Source organism: Phyllopteryx taeniolatus, chromosome 6 (genome assembly GCF_024500385.1).
Source record: "Phyllopteryx taeniolatus isolate TA_2022b chromosome 6, UOR_Ptae_1.2, whole genome shotgun sequence".
Lineage (NCBI taxonomy): Eukaryota > Metazoa > Chordata > Actinopteri > Syngnathiformes > Syngnathidae > Phyllopteryx > Phyllopteryx taeniolatus.
Window position 1 is genome coordinate 23,487,926 of NC_084507.1, and position 27,774 is coordinate 23,515,699.

At 41.0% G+C, this 27,774-nt stretch overlaps 1 protein-coding gene across 1 annotated transcript; it reads right to left on the reverse strand.

The window, feature by feature from the left end:
- Positions 1-10: 10 nt before the first annotated feature.
- vwde (von Willebrand factor D and EGF domains) lies at positions 11-27,774 on the reverse strand. The gene is given in 28 exon segments (XM_061777821.1): positions 11-1,347; positions 1,419-1,516; positions 2,287-2,382; positions 2,622-2,717; positions 2,792-2,887; positions 3,918-4,013; positions 4,120-4,215; positions 5,750-5,845; positions 6,083-6,178; positions 6,991-7,071; positions 7,629-7,850; positions 8,256-8,459; positions 8,886-9,023; positions 10,005-10,224; positions 11,086-11,324; positions 12,789-13,514; positions 13,517-13,572; positions 15,363-15,559; positions 15,651-15,927; positions 17,934-18,007; positions 18,228-18,442; positions 21,417-21,585; positions 22,892-22,981; positions 23,041-23,291; positions 23,664-23,738; positions 24,034-24,265; positions 26,096-26,286; positions 27,373-27,774. Coding segments are annotated over 28 exon segments (4,614 nt in total). The 5' UTR covers positions 27,545-27,774; the 3' UTR covers positions 11-1,332.

Sequence of the window (27,774 nt, forward strand, 5' to 3'; positions counted from 1 at the left end):
AGTCATACAATGGGGAAGAAAAAAACAAGTTTATTTAGTCACATATTTTGGTTGGAAAAGGTTTCCGTTTAACATTCACAGAGTTACTGTCAGGCGCGCTGATAAACACAATAGCATGTATTACTCATCAGAATGAAAAACCCTGCTAAGTGAATTCAGAGATTTGTTTCTAAATACATGACAGCGGTGCAATCAGACCCGATGTACAGGTTTTTCAAGATATAGGCCGATTTTTTTGCTTTGATATTTAACAATTCTTTAAAATCGAGGCTTCAAGCTGTTTGATGCCACTCCTTGTCAAAGTTTACTGTAAAAGTAAAAGTACATCAGACTTTATTTATAACTCCGGGCATGGGAGGAGTTCAGCGAGGCCATGGAAAACAACGTCCGGACGGCTTCGAGGAAATTCTGGTCCACCGTCCGGCATGTCAGGAGGCGGAAGTAGTGCACCGTCAACACTGTGTATAGTGGGGACGGGGCGCTGCTGACCTCAGCTCGGGACATGGTGAGTCGGTGGGGAGAATACTTCGAAGACCTCGTCAATTCCACCGACACACCTTCCCGTGAGGAAGCAGAGTCTGGAGACTCTAAGGCAGGTTCTATCGCTGGGGTTGAAGTCGCCGAGGTGGTAAAAACGCTCCTCGGTGGCAGGGCCCCAGGGGTGGATAAGATCCTCACTGAGTTCCTAAAGACTCGGGATGTTATAGGGCTGTCTTGGTTGACACGCCACTGATCCTTCCCCAAGTGGAGGAGTCAAGTATCTCGGGGTCTCGTTAACGAGGGAATCGGCAGTCGGATCGGTGGAGCGTCCACAGTGATGCGGACTCTGTATCGATCTGTTGTGGTGAAGAAGGAACTGAGCCGAAAGCCGCAGCTCTCGATTTACTGGTCAATCTACGTTTCCTGCCCTCACCTACGGTCACGAGCGCTGGGTCGTGACCGAAAGAACAAGATCGCGGATACAAGTGGGTGAAATGAGTTTCCTCCGCAAGGTGTCCAGGCTCTCGCTTAGAGATGGGGTGAGAAGCTCGGTCATCCAGGAGGGGCTCAGAGTCGACCCGCTGCTCCTCCTCATCAAGAGAAGCCAGATGAGGTGGCTCAGGCAACTGGTTAGGCCCCGGGGACGACCCAGGACACTCTAGAGAGAGTGCTTTTTTGAGTTATTATTTTTTTGGGGGGGTAGTGGACATGCTGGGGGGGTAGTGGACATGCTGGGGACCAAGAAGACAAGTACAATATACAATATAGACAAGTACAATATAATAAATCCCCTCTAGGCGGCGCCATTCATACATTATCTCCACTCACAATCTTCTTTCACTTCATTTTGTATCATGCTTTCGAGACCTGCAAAAAACACAAAGGTACATAGAGATGCATGGATGTAGACGGCCACTTTTATAGTCTGTGGCACCGACCTGAATGGCGCAGGTGAGGCCCTTGTAGCCCCCGCGACAGTGGCAGTAGTCGGGCAGCACGCATCGCCCCCCGTTCAGGCAGCGCAGTCTGCAGACCGCTATATGTACAGAATCGACGAGCGCAACAAAAGTCAGCGACTGTATTATTATAGTACACTGTTCCCTCGCTATACAGTGGACCCACGCTATTCACGGGGATAGGGACCAGGCCGGACTGCAAATAGCGAAAATCCATTAAAATTGCATTGAAAAAAATATAGAGATTTTTTTTAAACCCAGAAAATTCTTAAAAAGGTATAAACCGCCAATCAGCAAAAAAAAAAAAAAGAACACATTTGAAAAAACATAATAATAATCCACACATTGGTGAAGCCACAGTTGCCGAATCACGAGTATGCAGGGGTCCACTGTGTCGCGTCGCGGATCACCCATTGCATATTCAGTGCATTGTGAAAAAAAATTGTCATATTCATATCGCACATAATTTGCCATATTGCGTGATTCTGAGTGTATGCTGTTTAAAACATTGTGGTGAAAATTACGCTTCCTCGACTAAAACATTAACGCTGTAATAAATGTAAACATATTACAAGGAACAAAATGTACATGGTGTATAGTTCTACTGTGCTTTACTGTATGTTTAAAAGTTAAAAGTTAAGTGTTTAAGGGTATAGAAAGTGTTTATAAGAATATGGTAGAGGTTAATAGGAACGTGGACAAGATAAATAAGCAGCTGGGGAGGTTTGTATCATAAAGAATTTTCTCCAAAGGTCGTTACTTCGTTACTGGTCCGGAACCTAAGCCCCGCGATAAACGAGGGATGACTGCATTCTAAAATGATGGCATGTATGCGATGTATGCGACTCACGTGTCCGACACTGCAGACCCTCCCAGCCGGTGGGACAGCGGCATGTGTCGGGCCCCACGCACTCGCCTTCGTTTTGGCACTTTTGGAGACACACGGCTGAGACAGCAACACACAAACAAACCGTCTTAGTAGCAATGGTAGGGGTAGGGGTTGCTTGTAGTTCGAATACTGGTCCTTAGTAATAGTTGTAGTCGTGCTTGAGGTACCTAATAGTAGTAGTAGCCATGACTATTTAGTAGAAATGGACATAGTAGTAAAAGTGATACTGGTTAGTCATAGTAAGTCCTTCGAGGAAAAGTGGCAGTGTTGTCGTATGTTCGGGTTTGCCGACGTACGTATGTCACATCGAGTTCCTTTCCATCCCGACGAACACGAGCACGTGTTGGCCCCCACACATTTGCCTTTGTTCATACATGTGGGCTCGCACACGCCTGCGACACACACACACACACGTTATTAGGGGTAACGTTATTAGTGTGTGTGTGTGTGTGTGTGTGTGACTCACTCTTTTCACATCGTTTCCCCGTGTAGCCTTCAGGACATGAACACACGTTGTTCCTCATGCACTGTCCTCCGTTCTTACAAGGGGGGCTGCACACAGCTAACCCACACGCACACACACACACACACTTTCTGTACATTTAATTATTAGCGCTAGAGTAATCAAACAAATTGTGAATTTTTGTGAGAATAAAGTTGTCATTTAATGAAGGAAAAAAAGTCACACAGTAATATGAAATTTGAGCGTGAGAATGAACCCAGGAAAAGGCCATATTATTGGAGAATAAAGTTGTAATATTACAAGACAAAAGATAATCATTTCAATTGAGTGAGGAAAAGCGGTACGGAAAATGGATGGAAGGATGGATCATTATTTCTCAGAGAAGAATCTTTTTTCTTCACAAAGAACTGTTGAGAGTTGGAATTATACAAGAACGTTTTTTACCAGGAGAAAAATCCATATTAATGGGGAAAGATGTTTTTTTTCCCCAGTCAAAATATTGTAAGAATAAAGAAGAATTACATTTTACCAATACATATATTGTATATTTATTTTATTTTGACTGCTGTAACATCTGAATTTCCCTACTGAGGATCAAAAGAGATATATCTTATATTATCTTATCCTAAAAGCCATTATATTGGTCAAATAAAGTTGTACATTTACAAGAAAGAAAAATCATAATCCAAAAACAAAGTTATAATTGTACCCAAAAAGTTTTCGTTTCATGAGAAAAGAATTCTATTTGTTGACTGAATCCATGAAAATGGGATATTAACGTAATTTTCCGTTAAAAAATGATTGAAAAGTTTTTAGCATAAAGTTGTAATTTCATGAGGCTTTATTTTACGAGAAATAAAGAAAATAAAGAAATATATCATAGAAAAAAAAAATATAGAAATAAATTAAAATGATTTTTAAAAAATAAGTTGTCTTCCCCTCCCCACACAAAAGAAATATACATTTTATACGAAATAAGAGTAAATAAATTGGGGGGGGGGGGAGGATAAAGTTTTAACTTTATGAGAAAAAAAATAAATATTGACAAAATAAAGATATAATTGTATTATAAGATAAAAAAATGTAATATTCCGTTAAAATTTGACGACCAAGTAATTTAGTTTCATACCAATTTGACACTGTGAGCCGTAGAATCCGGCGGGACAAGCGCAAACGTTTGCTTTAATGCACCTTCCTCCATTCAGACATACCGGACTGCACTCAGCTGCGCGCCGCACACACACACACACACACACACACACACACACACATCGCATATTATTATGATTAGGACTGCAATTATTATGTTAATGTGCTGTCTTGTTTTGTACCAGAGTTGCAAGTTGGTCCATTCCAGCCCGGTTTGCATTTGCACACGTCGGGAGAAACACACTGCCCGCCATTTTCACAGTGCCTGTTACACACCACTAACAGACACGCACGCACGCACGCACGTCATTTTACAAGACCAAAAAAAAGAAAATTGTCCTCTATTCCCAAAAATGGCATACAGCAATATGATTCGAATAAAGTTTCAATTTTACAACAACAACAAAAAACAGAGAGAATTTTGAGCAGGAAACAAGTCAAAATATAGCAATGAAGTTGTCATTTTAGGAGGATAAAATGGTAATTTCACCAAATATGAAATACAAGCAGAGGAATACATTTGTCATTTTACTCAGGGAAAGATGTCACAATATTATAATAATAAAGGTTTAACTTGACAAGAGTTGTACTTTTGTCATATTACAATTTTAGTTTTGCATAAAGCTACAATTTTGAGGGGATACAAAGTTGAAATAGTTTTAGAATTAAGAATTTGGTGAGGGGACAAAGCCACAATATTATCAGAAAAGAAAAAGCTGTCATTTTACAAGAAAAAAAACTCTTAACGTAATAAGAACTTGATTTGGGAAAAAGGACACAATGTTGGCTCAATCAAATTATATATTATTTTACAAGTAAAAAAGGCAGAATATTACAAGAATAACTGTGATTTACCCACCCCCCCCCCAAAAAAAGGCGACAACATTGGGGGATAAAGCTATACTTTCACAAGAATAAAGTTTGCTTTTTTTTGAACTCGGGGGGGGGAAAGACACTACAGTACATTGAGGGAACGATCAATGAAGTTGGAAGTTTGAGTTAATACGGATGAAATATTCTAATAAAAAATGTGTACATTTATAAGGATAGAATTCTCATTATTACGACAATAAAGCTGTCATTTTACAAGAAAAAAGGTACTCATTTTATTAGAATTTGACTGTATAGTACTTGGAAAAGGACACAATGCTGGTGGAATCCAAACGTAATATAATCGGGGAAAAAAGCAGAATAATACAAGAGTAAAGTTGAAATTTTACTATAGAAAAAGGCCATTATATTGGGGGAATAAAGTTGTAACTTTAAAGTTGAAATACTGTGAAATTAAAGTTTGAATTTTATGAGGGTAAAAATCTCATGTTACCAAACAAAATCAATAATATTGGGGGGGATAAATTTGTCATTTTCCAAGGGAAAAAGAATATTTTATTAAGAGAGTAAAGTGATCATTTCATGAGCAAAAAAAGTCCTAATTTAATTCGAATAAAATAAAATATTTTTATTTTATTATCACAATAATAAAGTTGTAATTTCTCCCCCCCCCCCCCCCCCCCCCAAAGTTGAAATATTATTGAGGAAAAAGATTATGAGAATAAAGCTGCCCTTTTAGACAAAAAAATGCCTAATCTTATCAAAACAAAATCATAATTCTACTTGGAAAAGGACAATATTGTGAGAAATCAATTTGCAAGAGAAAGATTTTTTGGGTTAGATTTATTATATTGGAGCGAATGAAGTTGTCAAAGTGGAAATATTGTATTTTGGCAATAAGCTCATTTCATGCGAATACAATTGTAATTTTACCCGCAAATGCGGGAGTGGAAGTGAATGAAGAAAAGAATAACATCTCACTGATTTGACATCTCGGTCCCACGTAGCCGTAGGAGCACGTGCAAAGGTTCTTCGCCAGACACGTGCCTCCATGTTGGCACGGCGGCTCGCAGCTCGCTGGTCAGTTGGGGGGGGGGGGGGGAGAAGAAATATCAATATGTGAGGAATTCCATCCATCCCTTTTCAATACGAATTATCATCATTCAGGCGGCGGGTGTGCTGGAGCCTATCCCAGCTGACCTTGGGCGACAAGCGGGTTACACTCTGGAGTGGATGCCAGCCAATCAAAGATGTGAAGAAATGTCTATGAAAAGTAACGAAGACCAATGTTGAGGTTTTGGGGTGTGCTGTTACCTTCCTCACAGGTGGGCCCGGCGTATCCCGGGGGGCATTCGCACACGTTAGGACGCACGCATCTGCCCTGGTTCCTGCAGTCCGGCCGACACACGGCTTGGGTGGCATGTACATACATACGTACGTACGTACGTATATGGATATGTATAGTTCAATTTAAAGTTTCACATATAATTCACTCCTAAATATTTGTTCTTCTATGTTTTAAAAAAGGAATAGCAAATTCATATATATTTAATCAAAATCAAAATCAATACATTATTTCAGTAATAATTACATTAAAAAAAAAAATGTTTTTCAATGAAAAATGTAACTTTTAAAAAATCTAAGTTGGCAGAACATTTAATGTAGCAATTCTTATTAACAGTCAGATTAAAATGAAAACAAAATATAAAAATCGATAATAAAACAAATGCAATTTTTAAACCTTTTAACTTTCAAAATTAAAATCGACTATAATTTTTTTCATAGCATGACTAAAAATAATTGCTGGTTTTAATTGGAATTACAATTAAAATTAATTCACAAATAACTATTTCATTTAATTATTAAAAATAATACAATGAATAATATCATAAATGTAAAAAAAAAAAAATGACATACATTTGATTAAAAACTGATATTTTAAAAGAACAAAATTCTTATAATTGATTAATAAATCCAAATATTTTTAAAATTAATATTTAGAATAAAGATTTTTCTGCCATAGACAATGAAAAACATCTTTCAAAAAATAAAATGTAAAATGGCAAAATAAAAAAAACATACAATACAACAACTCCTTTTTTAATTTCAACAAAATTCAAATGGAAATTCCCAAATATATTGAACTTGAATTGGAATTCAAACGTAAATCAAGAGGAGCGTCCAGCACTTCTCCATATAGAACGCGTTTCTCTGTCTCTTACCGACGCGACAGTCGTCCTTGCAGGCGCACGTATTGCGCTGCGTGCACTCCATATTTCTCCCGCACTGAAACCTGCACACAGCTGGCCAACAACAAAAGGGCGGCTTCGACTCACAGGAAGAGGGACTGCGTTCGGAATCCCTCTCGATCAACTATAGAGTGAGTTTTGTGTGAATTCTCTTATCCCCTTCATATTGCCTTCAATGGAGCCCACAATACATCTTGAAAAGATGTGGACAACCTATGGTCACACCCAAAAAATCTCGTGGTGCGTTCGTTGTATGAAAATATCCTCTTTTGTATCTTTATTTTTGTCTATTTCTATCATGAATTTGAGTCACTATTTAGTTAGATTTTTTTGGATTATTTGCCCATTTGCGTGGGATGTCTTGTTCGTTTCGTGGGGAGTTTCGGTCCATTTCTGTGGGAATTGTTTTATTTTTTTCAATGTTATTTTTAGTCTTTGGCATGGTGACAAGTGGCTCATTTCCCCGCAAAACAGGGAATGTCGAATAGGGAATGAGGGAATGTTTCTCAACATACGGTAGAATTCCTAATCACCGGACAGAGATTTCTACGTTTTAGTGAACTACATCAAAATGTATTTTGGCCCACCATGTAACAATCCCGCTACTTTACCTTTGCACGTGACTCCATCACCCACGTATCCGTGCGGGCATCGTCCCGGACTTCTCTCCGAGGAGGAAGAAGAAGCTCCTCGTGGGTGGGAAACGGTGGCGCCCGGTCTCCTGCTTCTGTCGGGGGGCCGTCTGGGTGAGGCGGGGGACGATGACGATGAGGAGAAGCTGCTAGGGGTCGTTTGCCTGACCGGATTCAGTCTGCTGTTGGGAATTTGTTCAGCTGCCAAGATCGCCTGATCGTTAGACAAAATATCTTGAAACCCTTTCCAAACTTTCCTCTACAACTACATTTAGAAGAAATCTTTCCAAATCAAAATAAACGACTGAGATGTGGTTGTACAAATTTGGACACCGCTTAGAATTGTATACATGTTACATCAAAGTCATCACACAACACACCTGCCACCATTTGACGTGTCTCCGGTCAACTCCAAATAAAGTTCAGCTGTTGTAGTAGGCTTTGAATGGTGAAAATGTTTTGACATGATTTATAGCCCAAAAACCTGGCAGTTGAACAGGGGTGTGTAGACTTTTTAGATCACTGTATTCTTTTTAGCTGGGATAGCCACGACCCGAGTGACGATACAGAAGAAGGCGGTACAGAATTTGAAAATTGTATCCTCACTTGATGGCGCGCAAGTCGTCCCGTTGCCATGGAGACCAGGCGGGCAGGGTCCGCAGACGTAGCCCGCTGCCACGTGGGGGCTTCGGAAGCACTGAACGCCAGGGTGGCACGGTCGCCGGGAGCAGGGCGAGCGTGACGGCGGGGGGGCTCGGGGCCTCGGGGGAAAAGGCGCCACTCTCGCCGGCATCACCGTTAATCTCAGGGCTAAAATGATATACAATCAAAGGAAATATGGTTCAATACATACATCATTGAAATTAATATACTAATGATAGCAATAAAATGTACAAAAAAAAAAGAATACAAATCACAGCGAACCCCACTATTTGCGGCGGATAGGGACCAGGCCCGACGCGAAGAGCGAAAAATCGGCCGATAATTGATCTCCGTTATCATTGCACTGATTTTTAGAATAAATAAGAGAAATTAAAAATAAAAATTGGAAACAAATGTTGAAGAAATTTGGGGGACTATGCGGGTGTCCACTGTAATTCAAAATATAAAAATAAAAAAACAATACGAATAATGAGAAAAGTTACAGTATCAACAATAATAATATAAATACAATTTTAAAAAGATAAATAAAGCCAAACAAATGCTAATAATCAAATGAAATTTGCGTGAACTTACGAATGCAGATGGCGCCGTCGCCGGCGTACCCCCGCGGGCACGGTCCACAAGAGAAGGAGCCCGGCGTGTTAGCGCAGTCCACCCTGGGGAAGCACGGCCCAGAGGCGCACTCGTCCACGTCCTCTCGACACGTTCCGCCTGACCGCACATCGCACGTGCACTGACGTCACCGCACGGAAACGGAAAGTCTAGCCCATAATAGGACACGCTGCATCATTTGTACATTTTCAGTACCAAAAAACATTTTGTAGCAAGGACCCAAAACTAAAATGAAAGGAATTCAATTGGAAAACTACAAAAAAAACATTTTTGTTTTTGTTTAAGTTTTAATGTCCCTTTAAATTTTAAAACATATGAAATAGAAATACAAAACGGTTTTAATGAAACAAAAAAAGTAATAAATAAATGATATTTAAAAAAGCACTTGTTGAATCCAGAAAATAAACAACTTTAAGGTAGTATAGAAACTGGGAAAAAATTACAGCCCAAAAAAATAAACAACTTAATGTAATATTTACATGCTATAGATATATATATGTATATTACACAATAATATACATATATATAATTTACATACGTGATATTCATAATTTAAAAAGTACATTTTAATAGTATAATTATTCATAGAGTATAACTATTATATTACATATTAATTTATTTTTTTTTAAACACACATAAAATAAAAAATAGATAAATAAAATGAAAAAATATACATAAATATTTGTTGGAGCCAAAAAACAGTAAGGTACTTTAGAAATTGGGAACAAATTGTCGCCCAAAATTAAAACTCAAAGAATAAAAATAATGACTTCATTTATTTTTTATGAAAGTCAAAACATTGAACCAATAAAAAAATATAAAATACAAATACTATTATACTATCTAATCACATGGTATTTTATTTATTTACATTTTTTAATTACAATTTTTAAAAAAAACACTTTGTGACTTAGAAAATAAGATAAAACTTGAACAATTTAAAACATTTGTAGAAATGATCTCATACATTTATTAAAAAGAAAAAAGCTAAAAATGATCAAAACATAACTACAAAAAGGTATACATTTGAGTTATTTTGAAAAGCTCAATTGAAATCTCGACAGGTATGCGTAAAGTCACCTGTCGTTCCGGGCGGGCAAATGCAGGTGAAGGAGTTTGGTCCGTCCACGCAGCGTCCCAGCCTGCAGGGGTTGGGCTTGCAATCGTCCACATCCACCTCGCACCGCTGACCTTTGAACCCATCCGGGCAGGCACACGTGTATTCACCGCTGTCGGCGGGCACGTTGACGTCGCTCACGCACGAGCCGCCGTTCGTGCACTCGCACAGACGCACCGACACCTGAAACCAATCATCAAAATATTTCATTTAAAAATAAAGACATATCGGCGACGTCACTCGTAGATGAGCTATGATAATAATAATAATGACAAAAAGTTGTAAAATAGTCTATTGTAAAAATAAAATAATCATTCATTCACATTTAATTGTATTATTTTGAATTATTGTTGTTAGAAATAATTACCCAATTCTGTAATAAAATAAAACACAAATAGAAATGTGAATTGTATAGACAACATTTATTTAGAATTTTCAGTTGGATTATTTAAAATAAATGAATCAAATTATTTAAGGTTATTTTTTCAAAAGTGGTTAATGTAGAGTATATGTACAATTACTTTAGTAATACTTTTTATTTTATTATTTACAATAATTCAATTAACCAATTACTTGATAAGATAAATGAATCAAAACTACAAAAAAAAGGGAATTGCTTTGTTCTCATTTTTAATTTGATTTTATAATTAAAAGTATAATTCCCTTTTTAAAAAGAAAGAAATAAAATGTCAAATGTATATTGTTTTATTTAATGAATATTCAACCAAATATTTACTGACATGAATGAATAAATACATCCAGAAAAAAAAGATTCCAGTGATAAAATATTTCATTTTCGTTTTCAAACTGTATTATTTATAACGAAATTGTAATTCATGAAATAATTACCTTTCAAATAAATACAAGACTGTTTTATGTATTTTTTTAAGTTTGCTAATATTGAACAAAATATTTACTGAGATGGATAAATGAAAAAATAATGAATTCATTTTGATGACACAAAAAAGAAATGCATTCAATAAAAATGACAGGACTGTTGCTAATGTAAATAGGTTCAAAGACAGCAAAGGTGATCGTCTGTACGTGTAGGGAAGCGAGGGTCTCGGCGTGGCAGTCGTCCGTCACGCTAAAGTTGAAGGCGTGTGAGCCGGGCGTGTGCCCGGGCGTCACCTTCCACCGGATGAGACCGGACGGGGACGACGAAGCGCCCTCGGGACCCGATCGAAGCGTGAAGACCACCGCCGAGCCTTCGGGGTCCCGGGCCCGCAACTGGTAGAGCAACTCCTCCCCCTGGAAGGACCGCAGGCCCTGGGGCCTGTTTTCTGTTGGAATTAGTAACAATGAAAAGTCACTTACACATTGCATTTCATTTAGTGTGCAAATTCATTTTTCAAGCCCAGCTCCATAGTCATATATTTTATACACCACCCTATACAATATATTTCATTGACGACATCAACTATATAGTTTAGCTTATTACTTAGGGGCTACGTACATTCAAATTCTGATATGTTGATGTATTTATTTATATTGGAGTTAATTGAACTTATTTTGTATTATTTGACTTTATTTGAATTGAATTGTACTATTGTATTTTATTTTACATTATGTTACCTCATTTTGTTGTATTTGACTTTATTTTGTATTTTAGTTTTTTTATACAAGGTTTTTGTTTTTATTTTTACTGTATTATATTGTCCAATGTCGCTTTACTTGTTTTAACTTCACATAATTGTTTTCTACATTTCATTTTTATTTTATTGTACTTTATTTTACATTAGCTTTTTTATTTTACTTGGCTTTATATTTTTTACTTTCATTTTTTTCAATATTGAATTTTACTTTATCTTACTTTATTTCATTTTACTCCTTTTATTTACTATATTTAACTTCACTTTACCTTATTTTTATTTCACTATTTTATTTGACTGAATTGGAGTTTAATTCATTTTAAAGTACATTATTTTATTTACTGTATTTTTAGTCTTTTTGACTATACAGAGGTTTTTTTTTAACTTGTCTTTAATTTCAATAATTTTACGTTATATTTAATTCTGTTAATAGAAAAAAATGCTTATATTTTATTTGACATTACTTTTTTAAAAATTTTTATTTCATTTCTTATTTTACATTGCTTACTTTATTCTACAATGGTTTATTTTACTTTGTTAGCTTACGGTATTTCCTTTTACACTACCTCATTTTTCTGTTTAATTTGCTGTATATTATTTTACTTTTGTATATTTTATTTTACTTTACTTTTACTATGGCGGCACGTTGGACGACTGGTTAGAGCGTCAGCCTCACAGTTCTGAGGACCCGGGTTCAATCCCCGGCGCCGCCTGTGTGGAGTTTGCATGTTCTCCCCGTGCCTGCGTGGCTTTTCTCCGGGCACTCCGGTTAATTGACAACTCTAAATTGCCCGTAGGTGTGAATGTGAGTGCAAATGGTTGTTTGTTTGTTCCTATGTGCCCTGCGATCGGCTGGCAACCGGTTGAGGGCGTACCCCGCCTCCTGCCCGATGACAGCTGGGATAGGCTCCGGCACGCCCGCGACCCGTGTGAGGAGAAGCGGATCAGAAAATGGATGGATACTTTTACTATACTTTTGACTTTACATGACCTTGTTTTTACCAAATTCTATTTTATTTTCTATGAATGTACTTTTTTTTCTTTCGTACTGGTACTAATACTGTTTTGGGGTACTCGACCAGTTACCATTGTGACACAATTAGGGCTATTGTTCAGCCTATGCGAGAACTTCCACTTCTTTATGTATTGCCTCACCAGACAAGACACTGCAGTCGTGAGATCCAAAGCCGGGGAAGCAGACACATCCCCACTCCAAGCACTGCCCATTTCCATTGCACAGATTGGGACACTTGAGTACAGCCACAGCGTCCAGGTGGTTCCGGTGGGGCGGCCCCCGCTGCCCTTCCTCCACCAGCCGTCTCTCGCACTCGTTCTCCAGCAGGGGCAGGGCGGCGTCCAGCCACGATCGCTCGTCCTTCAGGCGCAGATCGCCGACACACATTTCCACCGCGCCGCCCACCACGTCAGTCCCCAAGAGCCCCCCGCAACTCTGGGCCAGGCCGGAGTTGGCGACGGCGACCCGACACTCGGCCCGCGCCTCACGCTCCGTCAACCCGGAGGGCGTCGGCCATGTAAGATTTAGGTCTAAGCCGGTGTCAGGTTTGTGGTCTTCGGGGAAGAAGTAGGCGAAACTCTCCAGGTCGGACTGGCTGAGGCTTTGGTGCGGGGCGGCGGGGATGAAGTGGTGCCTGTGCCTGCTCTGCTGCTCAGATGGGGGACCCCTAGTAGGATGCCCGGGACGCAGCACTGCTCCTTCTTCCCCGGCGAGCAACTTCACCGAGCCGATGTACTCCGCCGTGACGTCCAGAGACGGGATGACGGTGGGGAGGCGCACGTTACCGTGGCGAGAACAGACGACGGCGTCCTGGGAGCTTTCGGGCAGCGTTCCGCTCTGGGGCGATGATGGACAGTCACAGAATTTGCGGGAACTGAGGATTTCGGTCGTACTGTATCGAACAGGCTGCTTCCTGGACGAAGCCTAGCAGGAAGGAAGAAGATGGAAAACTAAGCGTTGCAATCAAGTTCTGGTATGGTTCAGATGAATGCGCAGGCGAAATGGCAACAGCTGCGTTGGACATTTAGGGAACCTGAACTAAACCAAGCGTACCATTTAGAGGAAATGAAGGGTATTCAATTCTGTACTGAACTGAACCAAACCATTCAGCATCACGGAGACAGTTTTTCATGGTATGGTTTGGATCAGGTAACCCATGACCAGGCTTGCATTTCCACCGTTGTAAGAGACCCTTTACAATGGAAAGGGACCATAATGGGTCGAACCGAAATGCTTGGTAGTTTGGGTCACGTAAATACTGGTCAGGTTTTCGTTTCCCTTCAATGATTTGTGTTGCCGAGATGGGGAAAGTTGTGTGTGTAAAAGGTTGGACGCTGTGGGACCCTTTACAATAAAAACGCCATAAAATGTTGAAATAACTAGAACCAAACCATAGTACCTGGTGGTCCAGATCAGGTAAATCCTAATCAACGCTTCCACTTACATAAGACAGTTTGGGACAATGGAAATAAAATGCATATACAACAAAAAAATATATACCAAAGCTATCACAAGTTTAAGTTTTTTTGAATTGATTGATTTATTTTTTAATTCAAGCTGCTGAAATTTTTCCTTAGCAATTTGGCACCAAACTGAAATATTTCATTTTCAAAGGATTTAATTTAATTGAATGTGACTTGCGAATGCATTGCGGACGGAAGGCGCGATGTTGACATTGATAAGAAAAAATAATGAACTTTGGATATTGGTAATGTTACAGTGAGTTTAAAGTCATTTATGTTTTGAAACATGTATATGTCCTTGATTAGAGCGTCAGCCTCACAGTTCTGAGGACCCGGGTTCAATCCCCGGCGCCGCCTGTGTGGAGTTTGCATGTTCTCCCCGTGCCTGCGTGGCTTTTCTCCGGGCACTCCGCTTTTCCTCCCACATCCCAAAAACATGCATTCATTGGAGACTCGAAATTGCCCATAGGTGTGAATGTGAGTGTTTGTCTATATGTGCCCTGCGATTGGCTGGCGACCAGTTCAGGGCGTACCCCGCCTCCTGCCCGATGACAGCTGGGATAGGCTCCAGCACGCCCGCGACCCGCGTGAGGAGAAGCGGCGGCTCAGAAAATGGATGCATGGATGGATGGATGGATATATGTCCTTGACTGGACGTATTATTGTCCGGAGAGTGCACGCCAAGTAGACGGTAGCCTACTGGGGGCGGGAGGAGCTACTGCTTAAACGTTTTTAGTTCTCTTCGATAAAGCAGAAAGATGCCATGAAACTTTGTTAAATAACAAAGACAAAAGCTTTTGCCTTGTGTGAAGCTTGTATGAGTGTGTGAATGCGGATGAGCACTGAACCTCACTGCTGTGCTTTTAAACTAAGCTAACATTTTGGCTAACACTAGTAATGTTTGTTCCAACATTCAAATATGGTTTAGATTAAATAAAAACTTTCAGGTCAGATTTTCAGGATACACTAAAGAAATCATTTTCATTTAATCAAAGCTAAAATATAAAATGTGACAGATTACTTACATTTTTTAAAGTTTTCAGTGGACCATACCAAAGTTAACCGAACTGCATTGCTTGGATCAGGCAAATCCTCATCAGGCTTAGGTTTCCACAGCAAGTTTCATGCTTGCGAGATGGCGAGAGGTGCCTATGCTAAAAGACGGGCAGTTTGGACCCTTCACAATGGAAATGCGTGGCAAACCGAACCATACCGCTTGGTGGAAACGAGTGCTTCCATAATCAGACTGACCTCCAATGAGAGATAAAAGCCTGCAGATCTTCCACGCTTGTTCTCATCGAGAACTGGAGGTCGTTGTCGGGCTGTCCGTCGTAGGTGCCGCACAGGCCCTCGGTCCGGCCCCTGTCTGAACCGGGGGCCCTCAGCGTCAGACTCAGACCCCAGTCGGCCACGTCGGCGCGTACCAAAGCTCCGGAGGAGAAGGTCAGCTATGATTACAGCAGAAACTTGTTAACGATTTCAAAGGAGCAAAAAAAATATATATATATCTGCGTAAGAGTAAAGTGTGCCGGCACTCACGGTGACTTTGCGCCCCTGGTAGGCCTCGTGGACGCGCACCCCGCTCTTACTGAGGTCTCGCTCTTGCACGGAGAGGCGAGGTTTGGTTTGGCCCATGTCGCCGTTGCACATGTCCAAGGCGACCACGTTGTCGCCGTCCTGGGCCGCCACGCCGCACGCGCACGAGGCGGGGGCCGCCCCGCCGCCCCCGCACTCCCACTGGCGCACGTGGACCTCAAAGGGCCAGCGAGCACTCCTGTACAGCACGAACGTGCCCACCTGGTAGTTGTCGTAATGCCTGTAGAGGGGGGGGGACATAACTCCATTTCCCAGAAGTGGTCATCTGGTATCGCAGTTCATCATTAGCACCAGGGGTGATTCCAGGATCAAAGGTTTAGGGGTGCTGAGCTCCCGGCCAGGCAAGATAAAGTTCACCGTTTCGTACATTTGAATGCAATTTCATTCCCAGATTTATGTGAAATGTTGTGAAATTCTGTAACTAAACCATCACATCTGATAAAAGGTTGTTTAAATATTGAGCCAAAGGAAAAGAGGAATTTATAAAACAAACATGCTGTAATTATACTAATTCCTGGGGACAAGATATGGCAGCGCACCCTCACACACATTAACAGTATGCTTTTTTTTCTGGAGTAAACCAGCCCCCTATAATGAGTATTAAAAATAACAAAAATGGACCTTGGACTTATTTCTAGACTTATTTCATATGAAATGCAATGCACAACATGTAAAACACATTAACAAAAATTGCCTTTTGTGAATACTTTGGATTAAAATCCCCTCTTTGCTCTTCCCTCTCTCTTTGTGTCCTAATAGGAGATATAACGCTAATGGGCATCAGTTAGCTTGTCAGTAGCACCTTGACTTGAATATCAACACGTGCACATGTCACAACAACTAGCTTCAATAGTTCCAATTCACACAGAGGACAGTGGCGCCGTCTCTGACCACTCGAAAAGTTTCCTAGCTAGAAAATAAACATTGGCCAACTCACACCAACAACTAAATCAGTGAGCTATGATAAAATGCAGCAAAATGAGGAAAATGATAATAGAGTGTTCATATTGAGTGGGCGGCACGGCACGGTGGACGACCGGTTAGAGCGTCTGCCTCACAGTTCTGAGGACCGGGGTTCAATCCCCGGCCCCGCCTGTGTGGAGTTTGCATGTTCTCCCCGTGCCTGCGTGGCTTTTCTCCGGGCACTCCGCTTTCCTCCCACATCCCAAAAACATGCATTCATTGGAGACTCGAAATTGCCCGTAGGTGTGAATGTGAGTACGGATGGTTGTTCGTTCGTATGTGCCCAGCGATTGGCTGGCAACCGGTTGAGGGCGTACCCCGCCTCCTGCCCGATGACAGCTGGCATAGGCTCCGGCAAGCCCGCGACCCGAGTGAGGAGAAGCGGCTCACAAAATGGATGGATGGATATTGAGAAGTTAAGAAATGTTCCACATATCCTGGTTTAAGCGAGAGGTGGGATCGGGTGGAAGAAAAAATATTATGTGTCAACCAAGTACTAGTCTGTATGGTTATACATTTTTATAGATTGTTTAAAGTGGACATACAGTAAGGAAAAACAAATCTCTAAATTTTAGGGGCGCTCTTTTCTTTTTTTCTTTCCTTGAGCACCCCCAAAACGGGGCTTGAAACATCAATGGTTTGTGCCCCCGCTATATGAGGTGTGTCAGAAATATTCCAGGACTGGCATAGCAAAAGATACATTTTAAACCTAAACACTTTTCCCCCCCCAAGATTTAACACGATCAATCCAGAACAAAATAAAGGCTTTTTAATTTTTTTCAAAGAGAGTGCCTTGGAGTTTCTTGAGCTTTGCTACAGGATAAGACTGATTTTCCCATCTAGAAAGCACATCAAGCAAACAATTTGAGTCCTGGAACCGTTCCTCTACATACATTTTTTTAAAGCACCAGCAGTTCGAAGGCTTACAATTACCGTAACATTCATGGTAATTTCCATTAGCCCGTCCATGGCGTTTCGCATTGCATGTTAGTATGAAGCTAGTGGACTTTTGCGTGACGAAATTCCATGGTTTGGTTGAACATTTTTGAAATATACGACACTTCTGAATGCTGAAAATGTTCAATAAAACATTGTTGATGCAGTTGAACAAGGTTCACATTTTAGTATTAGCACGTAGGGCTTAAAAAAGATAAATTCCCTGATTGTTTACTGACTATAACCCAAGGGGAAAAATGGCCAATTCATGTATATTGAGTATTGTTGATAGCATAGCAAATGTGGACGAAAAGAAGCGTGAAGTACCTGCCATCAAATGTGACGACGTGAGGGTCGGTGAAGGAGTAACAGTAGGCTGAAGGCACGTCCTGCACTTTGAGCTACAAAAGAAAGAATCCATCAATTCAGCACCACTCTGTCATTTATATCACACTTGTCAAACTTGTCAAGGCCCAGATCCGCTCCTCCGTGTCATTTTATGCGCCCATGACAGTTTGCCACCATTTTTTTATTAAAATCAAATGCACGGGCAATTATGTAATTATGGCGGAGGCAAGAACAATGAATGATGTACTGTATATGGACCTTGATTCGATTTACCTGAACAGGTTCCGGGGCGTAACCGTTCCACACAAAATTGCTGGTGACAAGGGGCCGGACGGAGATGTTAGTGGTCCGATCGCCGTCTCTGACAAAGTCGGCGATGGCGGTGAAAAGGACCACGGCCCGGCCGCAGACACCATCCTGGCACGGCGCCCCGGGCAAGTCCGCAGAGCACGAGGACAGGGACACGTCAGAGCCCAGTACCGCTTTGTCTGCAACGCTCACACGTACACGTTCTCGTGCAATTCAAAATCCCAGACATGAAGCATTTACTGGACTTACTTGGATGATACGGTACATGTAACCATGAAAGAGCACTTTAACAAAAATAAACACGTAGGATATTGTATTATATCATCAATGATTATTGAAAAAAAACCTAAATAAACTAAGACAATTAAATAAATGTAATTATTAGATAGTGTACAATATATAATATAAGATACAAATAAGATGTTTATTGCATCATTGTTCCTCATCATTTTCTTATTTAGGGTATATATATCCATACAGCCATCCATTTTCTTCTGCTTACCCGAGATCGGGTCCCGGGAGCAGTGGCTTTAGCAGGGGAGCCCAGACTTCCCTTTCCCCAGCCACTTCATCCAGCTCTTCTGGGGGATCCCGAGGCGTTCCCAGGCCTGCCGGGAGACGTAGTCCCTCTAGCGTGTCCTGGGTCGTCCCCGGGGTCTCCTCCCAATGGGACATTCCCGGAACACCTCACCGGGGAGGCGTCCAGAAGGCATCCTAATCAGATGCCCGACCCACCTCATCTGGCTCCTCTCAATGCGGAGGAGCAGTGGCTCGACTCTGAGCTCCTCCCGGATGACCGGGCTTCTCACCTTATCGCTAAGGGAGAGCCCAGACACCCTGGGGGGGGGGAACTCATTTCGGCCGCTTGTATCCGGAATCTTGTTCTTTCGGTCACAACCCACAGCGCATGACAACAGACGAGGGTAGGAACGTAGATCGACCGGTGAATAGAGAGCTTTGCCTTTCGGCTTACCTCCTTCTTCACCACAACGGACCGATACAAAGTCCGCATCACTGCAGACGCTGCACCGATCCGCCTGTCGATTTCCCGTTCCGTTCTTCCCTCACTTGTGAACAAGACCCCAAGATACTTGAACTCCTCTCCACTTGGGGCAGGATCTCATCCCCGACCCGGAGAGGGCACTCCACCCTTTTCCGACTAAGGACCACGGTCTCAGATTTAGAGGTGCTGATTCTCATCCCAGCCGCTTCACACTCGGCTGCGAACCGCTCCAGTGAGAGTTGGAGATCACGGCTTGATGAAGCCAACAGAACCACATCATCTGCAAAAAGCAGAGATGCAATACTGAGCCCACCTAAAACCTGTTTGGAACATCCCACAGGTGAACAGGCTAATTGGGAACTGGCGGGTGCCATAATTGGGTATAAAAGGAGCTTCCCTGAATTGCTCGTTCATTCACAAGCAAAGATGGGGCGAGGTTCACCTCTTTGTGAAGAAGTGCATGAGAAAATAGTCGAACAGTTTAAGGACAATGTTCCTCAATGTACAATTGCAAGGAATTTAGGGATTTCATCACCTACAGTCCATAATATCATCAAAAGGTTCAGAGAATCTGGAGAAACCACATCATGTAACCGGCAAGGCCGAAAACCAACATTGAATGCCCGTGACCTTCGATCCCTCAGGCGACACTGCATCAAAAACCGACATCACTGTGTAAAGGATATCACCACATGGGATCAGGAACACTTCAGAAAACCAATTTCAGTAAATACAGTTTGGCGCTACATCCATAAATGCAACTTGAAACTCTACTATGCAAAGCAAAAGCCATTTATCAACAACACCCAGAAACGCCGCCGGCTTCTCTGGGCCCGAGCTCATCGAAGATGGACTGATGCAAAGTGGAAAAGTGTTCTGCGGTCCGACGAGTCCACATTTCAAATTGTTTTTGGAAATTGTGGACGTCGTGTCCTCCGGGCCAAGGAGGAAAAGAACCATCCAGACTCTTATGGACGCAAAGTTCAAAAGCCAGCATCTGTGATGGTATGGGGCTGTGTTAGTGCCAATGACATGTGTAACTTACACATCTGTGAAGGCACCATTAATGCTGAAAGGTACATACAGGTTTTGGAGAAACATATGCTGCCATCCAAGCAATGTCTTTTTCATGGACGCCCCTGCTTATTTCAGTAAGACGATGCCAAACCACATTCTACACGTGTTACAACAGCGTGGCTTCGTAGTAAAAGAGTGCGGGTACGAGAGTGGCGTGCCTGCAGTCCAGGCCTGTCTCCCATTGAAAACGTGTGGCCCATTATGAAGCGTAAAATACGACAACGGAGACCCCGGACTGTTGAACCGCTGAAGCTGTACATCAAGTAAGAATGGGAAAGAATTCCACCTACAAAGCTTCAACAATGAGTGTCCTCAGTTCCCAAACGTTAATTGAACGTTGTTAAAAGAACATGTGATTTAACACAGTGGTAAACAAGACCCTGTCCCAGCTTTTTGGGAACGTGTTGCAGCCATACAATTCTAAGTTCATGATTATTTGCTAAGACCAATAAAGTCTATCAGTTTGAACATGAAATATCTTGTTTTTGTAGTGTATTCAGTTAAATATAGGTTGAACATGATTTGCAAATCATTGTATACAGTTTTTATTTATGTTTAACACAACGTCCCAACTTCATTGGAATTGGGGTTGTAAATAAAGAATATCAAAATATTTTAAAAAATACACGATGATGTTGTGATCAATCAGAGCAAGTATGATAGACTAATTAATTAAAAAGTTAAAATTTAAGAACTAAATTACTATACACTTTATATGGGATATATTGAAAATATAAAATGTTTTTTTTAACCATTTATAAAAGGGCACATTTATACGTCACCCTGAACTGGTTGCCAGCCAATCGCAGATGTTTTAACTAGGAAAACAAAATATACATTACTATATTTTGATTATTTGATGTCATTATATTATTTTCATGAATATGATTTTATTTTGCGATATTTCTCTCTCCATTATTTCAATATGTATGGTGCAGACAATACAGTAAATATACAAACAATATATACAACAATATACATACATATACAGCTACATGTAAGCAGTGTGAAATGTTTGAATAACGTGTGAAATAATGGTACTTGTGCTTGCTCCAAAGTGTTTGTGTGTTCACCTTGGCTGTCGGTGCCGAACGTCAAGGAGAGGGTGCATCGCCCTGACTGTGACGACGACGACGACGACGACGACGACGACTCATCCAGACACGGGACAGGGACGGTGCTCTCGACCGTCAGCTCGTACAGCTTCCCGTCCTCGGAAAGGACGCTCACCTCTGGTCTCAGCTACTCTTAGCGCAAAAAACAATGCATTTACATTTAGAGAGTCAATCTGAGAAATAGAGTATATCAAATAAATAACATTTTCAAATTCAATGAATACACAGAAATTATTGACATAGACAATACATACATGGAAATAAATCCTAAAATAGAGAAACTATATATATTTTTATCTTGTGTAAATTTGTTATTTCTATATTATTTTTCCTCATTGTTTCATAAATATATATTCATGATTCTGCAATTATGCTAACGATGATGTAATTATATTAATAAAATAAATGTTTTAAAAAATGAAATCATGAATAATATCATTTTTAAACTAAATCAATACAAATGAATCCATAAAAACGTACATTTTATGTCAAATGTTTTTATTTTGGATTTTTCTCATTGTTTTATAAAGAAATTATATACGATTCATTATTTTGACTAATAATAATGCAATCCAAATTGTTTCAAATAATATATTTGTTATTCAACAAAATATTTTTTTAAATGACAAAATATACAGTGGCGGCACGGTGAGCGACTGGTTAGAGCGTCAGCCTCACAGTTCTGAGGACCCGGGTTCAATCCCCGGCCCCGCCTGTGTGGAGTTTGCGTGTTCTCCCCGTGCCTGCGTGGCTTTTCTCCGGGCACTCCGCTTTCCTCCCACATCCCAAAAACATGCACGTTAATTGGAGACTCGAAATTGCCCGTAGGCGTGACTGTGAGTGCGAATGGTTGTTTGTTCCTATGTGCCCTGCGATTGGCTGGCAACCGGTTCAGGGCGTACCCCGCCTCCCGCCCGATGACAGCTGGGATAGGCTCCGGCACGCCCGCGACCCGCGTGAGGAGAAGCGGCTCACAAAATGGATGGATGGAAAATATACAGTACAATGTGTAAATATGAAACACTAATTTAAAAAAACAAAATGAAACTTAACTATATTTTCTGTTTTAGAAATAAATGAATATACATAAAAACATAAATTGTATCTATTGTTATACTATTTAAAAATGTTACGTTTCTTCTGTTACTTAGGCTAAAATAAAGAGAGTGAAAATGCATTTTATAATGTACAATGTAAATGACCGCGACCCAAGTGAGGATAACTGGTTCACGAAATGGATGGATGGATGGACAACGTAAATGAATGGACATGAATACAGAACATGAATAAAAACATGCATTAAAAACGTTTTTTGTTTTTTTTCTTGACTAGTTTATCACTGGAGGGTCAGAACATCAGTAAAAGTGCCGAATAGCTGCTAAATCCTGCCCTCAAAAGTATAATGTCAATGAAATAGAGAGAGTGGAATGTACCCGAATCCCAGCAAAGAACTCCTGACTTTCCACTGAAGCACCGCGGATGTCCGGAGAGTCCAAGAAGAAACTGTAGACGGAGCAGTATATCTGAAAGAAAAATATTCATTCAAAAAAAGACTTCTGTAGCAGAGCGAGTGAGGCCTGACCTTGTCTCCCAGGCGGAGGTTGAAGCCATCCAGCTCAATGAGGGTCCACGTCTGGATGGTGGTCTCACGCTTGAGCTCCTCCTGGTCGCCCTGAGGGGAGGCTCGGGACCAGGCCACCACGTGGCCCAGGGAGCCGCCGGATTTGTCAGTGGAGTCGGTGGAGAAGCTGCACTTCAGATACACGCCACTGGCCGTCCACCCGGGGGCGATCACGGGCACGGATGGAGCGGCGGGCTCCTTGACTGATCTCACTGAAGAAGAAGAAGAAGAAAGAAAGAAAGTGCATTTGCGCCAAATGATGGCACATTGTTCTCTATGGTAACACATACTAACTAACTAACTAACTAACCAAACCATCTAATCAACTAACTACCGAAATAACCAAGTAATTAACAACCATCTAACTAATGAACCACCCTCCACCTAAATATCCAACCAATATTTGTTTTTCTTTTTTTTTCTCTTTTATTGTCGCTCTATCTCGGTGATTTTCGCAGGTGTCTAAATTATAGTTGGCCTGTCACTATAGGAGTACTTCTATAAGAAGTAGGGAAGAAATGTATAATTCCGAATGCAGTAGCTGCGTTCGGATGGGGAAAGGAAAAAAAGCAAAAGGTCCTCACTTGGACACATTCCGTCCACGTGGACCTCACCGTGGTTGCAGGTAAGCGACGTCGTAGATGACGCGTCTGCCATTTCTGTCATAAGACAAACAAGAACATTTGGAATTTCTCAAATAGTGGCATTTCAGTTGGTTTGGTTGATACGAAGTAACTATTCATCCAGGCAGCCAACTCGCTAACGCTACCTTTAAATTGATCAAATCCAATTAGAATTATTAACTCCAATTCTGAATAGTGTGACATTTTAACAGAGGATTGCTCTCTATTGGTAAAACTTTTGACATTATCGACCTTGTACTTGTCAAAATTGTGACTTTGTCTCATAATATTAAAAAGTGTTGTGCTACTTTCGCCTCCTACTACTGTATACCTTGTGCACAGTAGCCCATGCATCCCTGAGTGGGCCGCAGCAAGTAAACGTAGAAGTCTCCGCAGTTGCGCACGGACACCGGGATGCGGAACAGACAGCATTCCTTGCTGCTGCTCGGGAATGACCGCCAGGCGGCGCAGGCGGTCAGGCGCCGGACCTCCAGAGGACCTGGCAGGGACTCGCCTTCTCCCAGAGACAGCCACACCGGAGCCTGGGTCCCGCAGCGGTTGACCTGACACCAGGACCCGCATTGGTTCATTCAAGTACACTCGACTCCAAAAATTGTTCGTCCCCAAAAGCCTGTTTGACGTAGAAATCCCAAATTTTTAGTAGGCAAGCATTTTTTTTGGTTTTGTTAAAATAATATCTACCCCTTATATATGTAAAAAAAAAAAATAATCTTTAAAATACACATTTTTGATTGTAAAAATATAAAAATCTTTTAATAAACATGAAGCAAATTCTGTCTTAAAATCATAATATTTTGTATTTTTTTACAGCATTCCTTGTTAAACAACATTTAGCCCGTTTCAGTTTGTAACATGAAGTTTGGTAGGCATGTCTGTCATGAGTCGACCAACAAATAAGTCTGATTTTGGTTTTGGAAGGGCCCATTGCAGGATCATTTTGGCCTTTTCGAGGTACACTCCGAAGACAAACTCCATTTTCGTTACCAAAGTTGAACCAAGAACAGGATACTAAACAGATGGATGACGCTGAACGGCAAAATGTTATTTCCGTTAATGCGTGTGGGCGGAGCCAGGCAGCAAAGTTTGAGGCGATGCCATATAACACCAAAGGGGAATATGTCAACCCCAGAGGGTCAGACACCTACTAAACGTATACGCAGCTCTCCACCTTCCAGTGTTTATCCACCACCCAGGAGAGAGCACGGAAGTCCTGGGAGGTTGTCGGGAAGCTGACACCTGGCATGGATCCCTTCCAGCTCCACACGGCACGAAATGAGATACATACGAGCTTCCCTTGGAGAAAATGTGCAGACGCACGATGACGACTGCCGAAGCAACCGTGTTTGTCAAAATGTTACATGGGAGTTGAAAACATTACGTTTTGGCATCTATTAGGCAGGAACCAGTAGAAAACTATGGACTGGTAGTTAGTTCAATTATATAGCTTGTGTCAATAAGATGATTTATGGAGTCCAATTAAGTGGAAACATTGAAATCATATTTCCATTGTATTCTATTGGCATTTACCTTTTTCCATATAGTAGAACTAATATTAGCAGCTTTTCCTTTTTTTTCTCATATTTTATCTTAATTCTCTGAAAAGTTAACTTTTTTTTTTTTTTTTTTACTTTTTCCTTGTAATCCTAAAATTGTGACTTTTTCTGGTAAATTTGCTACATATTTTCTTCAAAATGACAAAAATTTTCGATTTCTATATTTTTCTATTGAAAAAAAACCCTGAAAAGTCATATTTTACAAAACAATTTTCTTGAAGTGTAAACTTCTAAATCTTTTTGATATGATATTTAATTTTAATTCTCTAAAAAGCATTTTTCTTCACATTTGCCTTGTAATCATACTGTATAACATAACCATTATGATATTTTTATATTAAAAAACAAGAACAGTTCATCAAGAATGCCGACATTTTTGTCTTTGCAAGTTATAGAATTTATCTCTGAAAAATCTTTTCTTTTTGTAAAATGTCACCTGCAAATGATGACAATTGAAAAATTACTGATTTTTTTCATAAAATATTTTTTTTTCTCATAAAGTTAAAAAGAATGATCTTGTAAATGTTTAAAACATTTCTCTCAAAATTTCCGAACATTTCTTGGAAATGACAAAAAAAAAAAAAAAAACGTTCTTGTACAAATATTTACAGAAGATAACAATTTTCCTATGAAAGTGTGACTTTGACTTATCACTGTGAATTGCATCTGCACACAACCGTCTGCCCAGATGATTTTCCCTGATGTAACGATGCTCCTCGTCCTACTGACGTGAGTCAAGATGTTTACTCAAGAGATTTGTTTTCAGAGGGCAATCAAAGTTATTTCCACTTCTCTGCAGTTCGATAGATGCGACGTTACCTCCACACACCGGGTAGGCATGCTGGCCGGTTTGTCCAAAATCTGGAACTGGTACCAGCCGGGTGCCAGGGAACGGTCGCAGACGAAATCCCGCACGGGCGACTGCAGAAGCCCGCTGGAGCTGAAGGCGGTGCTGCGGTGCGGGTTCCGCAGGAGCCCGTGGCCCCCTGGAGCGCACTCGGGAGGGAACGCTGGATAAAGAAAACAATCAATAGTGCTGATCAATACGTGGATGAAACTCATCTGCGACACCTGCAGCCGTTCCAATCTGGTAATGTTTACTTTTGAATGTTCGGACCTTTTCAAAGTGAATCTCTCTTTCAGGACGTCTAATGAAAATTGATATTCCCATAAAATCACCCCCACAAAAAAAAAAAAAAAAAAAAAAAAAGAATACCCCCCCCCCAAAATTGTACAAAATGGACACAAATTCCCACATTAATTCATTTCCCACAAACAGTGGTCAAAATTCACAACAAAATTGGTATAAAATAGACACTAAATTTCAACTAAAAATGATAAACAATTGTCCAAAAAAATCCCCAACGTTATGAAAGAAATTAAATCCCACAAAATTCCCCACAGAAAATATAAACACAACACAAAAATCCCAACAATAAATCCTCACAAAATTCCCATAAAATCATAACAAATATTCATATAAAATTTGAAAATTCACCAGGAAATCCCTAACAAATTGTACAAATGAAATCCCCCAAAAATCCACATGTATCCAAAATCCCCCCAAAACGTCCCAACAAAGAATCCCTGCAAAATTCCCCTAAAATGGATACAAAATCCCAACAAAAAATGGATTAGGATTTGTTACCATTTTTAAAAAAAAGACAAAATTGCCCACGACAATATGAAAAAGAAATCCCACAAAATTGTACAAAACCCAAAGAAAAATCCCTCCAAAAATGGAAAACTCAATCCCCCACAAAATCCCACCAAGAAATGACTACCAAAAAAATTACAAACGTCCCCACAATATGGACAAAGAATCTCAATCAAATTCCCCACAACAAATGGACAAAATTCCCACAAAAACTGTAATGACGATGGTTTAAAATAAATAAACTCAAAATTGACCATCTGTAGGCTATTCGTTTTGTGTTTGTTTGTTTTTCAGATTTCAGTTCAGGACAGCGGTGGCCAATCACTTTTCTGCCACCCGGAAATATTCCCCTGCCGATTGTTGACAAACATGATGAAAGGGTCGAAAAGAATCCCAATTTTAGGGGAAGATCGGTTCAAAGGAAGTGTGTAAAACGTACCCGTTTGCGCGCGCATTGCGTCGCCGGGGAGCGCAAACGTGACGCACGCCGCAAAATTGACAAGCGTGCCAATTCCAAAGCTCATCGTCCTCCTCCTCCTCCTCCTCCTCACGCTGCTTGTTCCGGTGGAGATCAATGCTTCGGTCTTCCTCTTCCTCATCCTCCTCCACATTGTGCAGCTTCTTCGGCTCGCGCGTGGAAGTGGAAGTGGAAGTGGGAGTGGAAGTGGGAGTGGAAGTGGGAGTGGGAGTGGGAGTGGGAGTGGGAGTGGGAGTCAGGCTTCGAGTGTCCCAGGACCGCAACCTGGAGGCAGGCTGAGCTCGCAGCGTCGGGCTCCCCGCGCACAGTGCGCCAGGAGGGGCGGGCGGGAGTGGACGCACAGACACACCGCCGCCAAAATAT